Source organism: Microtus ochrogaster, chromosome 4 (genome assembly GCF_000317375.1).
Source record: "Microtus ochrogaster isolate Prairie Vole_2 chromosome 4, MicOch1.0, whole genome shotgun sequence".
NCBI lineage: Eukaryota > Metazoa > Chordata > Mammalia > Rodentia > Cricetidae > Microtus > Microtus ochrogaster.
The window spans coordinates 4,207,252-4,210,343 of NC_022011.1; the positions used below are offsets into that span (position 1 = coordinate 4,207,252).

General features: G+C 42.8%; 1 protein-coding gene across 1 annotated transcript in view; it reads right to left on the reverse strand.

Annotated features, from left to right (window-relative positions):
* Tango6 (transport and golgi organization 6 homolog) overlaps nucleotides 1-3,092 on the reverse strand; it is a 169,276-nt gene that overhangs the window by 145,997 nt on the left and 20,187 nt on the right. Inside the window, exon 8 of the mRNA XM_005345416.2 lies at nucleotides 1,860-1,942. Within this exon, the coding sequence (XP_005345473.1) occupies nucleotides 1,860-1,942 (83 nt within the window). The remainder of the gene's footprint in view (nucleotides 1-1,859; nucleotides 1,943-3,092) is intronic.

Consider the following 3,092-nt stretch of genomic DNA (forward strand, 5'->3'; position numbering starts at 1 on the left):
GGGGGGGGGAATCAATAGGATTGACCCCTCCAAAAGGAGGTTGATTCCCTCAAAAGTAGACTGACTACTCAAAGGGAGAAGAGCACCTGAGTTCAGTTCCTGGAACCCACATGGCAACTCACAATCATTCCTAATTCCAGACCCAGGGAATCTGATGCCCTCTACTGGCCTCCAAGGGCACTGCATGCATGTGGTACACAGACAGGTGCAGGCAAAACACCCATACACACACACACACACACACACACACACACACACACATTTTTTAAAGAGAGTAGAATTAGAAGACAAAGACACTGAAATTACTGTAAAAAATGTATTCTATATTTTCAAAAGGGTAAAGGAAAGGAAAGGCAGATCAAATAAGGTGTCAGAAGACAGGATAAAGTCAAGGCTAGCCTGGACTGCACGTAGGTGAGGTCCTGCCTCAGAGGAAAAACATCGTGCTGAGAGCACGGACTGTGTGATTTTCTTTAGGTGAACCTACAGAGTGGTTGCCTAGGGCAAAGGGCGGGTGGAGAGTGAGGGATGCTAGCTAATGGCTTCTCTCGGGGAAAGATTTTCTAGAATTACATTGTGATCATGGGTGCATAAGCCTGAACTGTACACTTTAAATGAGTGCACTGTACATTGTGTGGATTTTATCTCAGCAAATCTGTGAGCAGAAGGAATGGAGAGAAAAAACAGCTGGAAATGTTCCCAGATGCCTCTTAGAAGCTAAACAGCCTCTTGTTACCCATCAAGTGGCTGGATCAAGTCATGCTTTCCAGATGTCTTCCTCATTTCCTGCGTGTAAACTCTACTCTATAATTTAGTATTAGCAGAATGTTAATAAAGATTACACTCCCTTTGTTGCTAAATTCCACGCACTGTTTACTATCTTCCTCCAGCATACACATTTCCTCTGTCTTCCAACTGCAGCTGGGCTGCCAAAAATTGCAGGGAGCAATTACCGTCTGCAACGTCCCTGCTTCACAGCAGTGTGGGTCAGACTCAGCACCTACAGAAAACTGATGGCTGACTCTCCTAGTGGAAAGGGTCTTCATTGTTGTTGTTTGTTTTTGGGTTTGGTTGGGGCTGTGGGTTTGAGATCACTGTGTAGCACTGTCTGGGCTGGAATTCACTTAGCAGACCAGGCTGACCTTGAATTCACAGAGATTGGGCTGCCTCTGCTTCCAAAGGGCTGGGTAAATTAAAGATATGAGCCACCGTCACAACTGATTTTTTAATTTTTAAACACACATTCTATATCTACAAATTTATTAGCGCCACATGTAAAATTTAAAACAAAACAAAAGTCATCCCGCCATCCCTGTTTGTTTTTTGTCTGTTTTGTTTTTGGGTTTTTTTTTTTGGGTTTTTTTTTTTTTTTTTTGAGTCTGTCCTAGAACTAGTTCTTGTAGACCAGGCTGGCCTTGAACTCACCGAGACCTGCCTGCCTCTGCCTCCCAAGTGCTGGGATTTAAAGGCATGCATCACCACTGCCCAGCTAGATTTATTATTTTTGATTATGTGTATGTGTGTGTCTAGGTATGTGGGTATGTTCAGGTGCCTGAGGAGCTCAGAGGTACTGGATTCCCTGGGACTGGAATTATAGGCAGTTGTGAACCAACTGACACAGGTTCTGGGAATTGAACTGTAAAAGCAGTATACAGCATATGTTTTTACCAGCAGAGCCCTTTCTCCAGCAGCCTCTACTCATCCAAACTCTTGAAATTCTTGTTAAAAGGCAAAATTACAGATACAGATCGTTGCTAGCAGGAGGTATTGTTCAAAGTCAGGAGTTTCCAAAAACAAAAGGTCTTCAAACACTAAGTATGAACATTTAACTAGCAACATCATCAACTTGAATTACCAACCTTAAATACATCTTCAATACATCGACTAAGTTCTTCCTCAGTCACCAAAATAGTTCCTGGCACCATATTACTCTCTGGAATCTCTTTGAAAACAAACAAAAGTAGTTCCATCACTTTTCTGAACAGAAGACACTAACAAAGTTTTATAGTAAGAGAGCCCAGGTAAGACCAGAAAATCAGCATTACCACTGTACAATACGCCATTTATATCCATGGAATCTATGAAGCTTCTGATGATGTCAGATCCTGTTTCAGGAAAAGCATTCTAAAACAGAGGACTTTTGTCTTTTTAATGGAGTATTAGAAGAGCTGGCTATGGCGGCATATGCTTATCATCTCAGCACCTGCAAAGCCAACTGACACAGCACAGCCAAGTTCAAGCATGTCCTGTGCTCTATTGCTCTTAAGCATGACCTTGTTCCCAAAATCCAAAAACTGGAGTGGAGATCGGATCACTGGTTAGAAGCACTTGCTACTTTTTCAGAGGACCCAGGTTGTTCCCAACACTCACTTGGTGGCTCACAACCATCCATAATTCCAGTTCCAGGGATCTGGTGCCCTCTTCTGGTCTCCTCAGGCACTGCATGTATGTGGTGCACAGACATACATTCAGGAAAAATACTATGTACTTTAAAAAATAATGTTTTGGGGGCTGGAGAGATGGCTCAGAGGGTAAGAGCACCGGCTGCTCTTCCAGAGGTCCTGAGTTCAATTCCCAGCAACCACATGGTGGCTCACAACCATCTGTAATGAGATCTGGTGCCCTCCTCTGGCATGTGGGCATACAAGGAGGCAGAATGTTGTATACATAATAAATAAATAAAATTTAAAAAAAAAAAAATGTTTTAAAAAAGGAAAACCCAGCCGGGTGGTAGTGGTACATGTCTTTAATTCCACCACTTGGGAGGCAGAGGCAGGCAGATCTCTGTTAGTTAGAGGTCAGTTTGTTATACAAAGCAAGTTCCAGAAGAGCCAGGACTGTTACACAGAGAAACCCTGTCTCAAAACACACCCCCTATCAAAAAGAAAAAGAAAAAAATGTGTTTCAAGGGATCTGACACCCTCACATAGACATATGGCAGATGTATTCAGAACACCAATGTACATAAAATACAAAATAAAAAAATAAACTATAGGCCTGGAGAGATGGCTCAGCGGTTAAGAGCATTGCCTGCTCTTCCAAAGGTCCTGAGTTCAATTCCCAGCAACCACATGGTGGCTCACAACCATCTG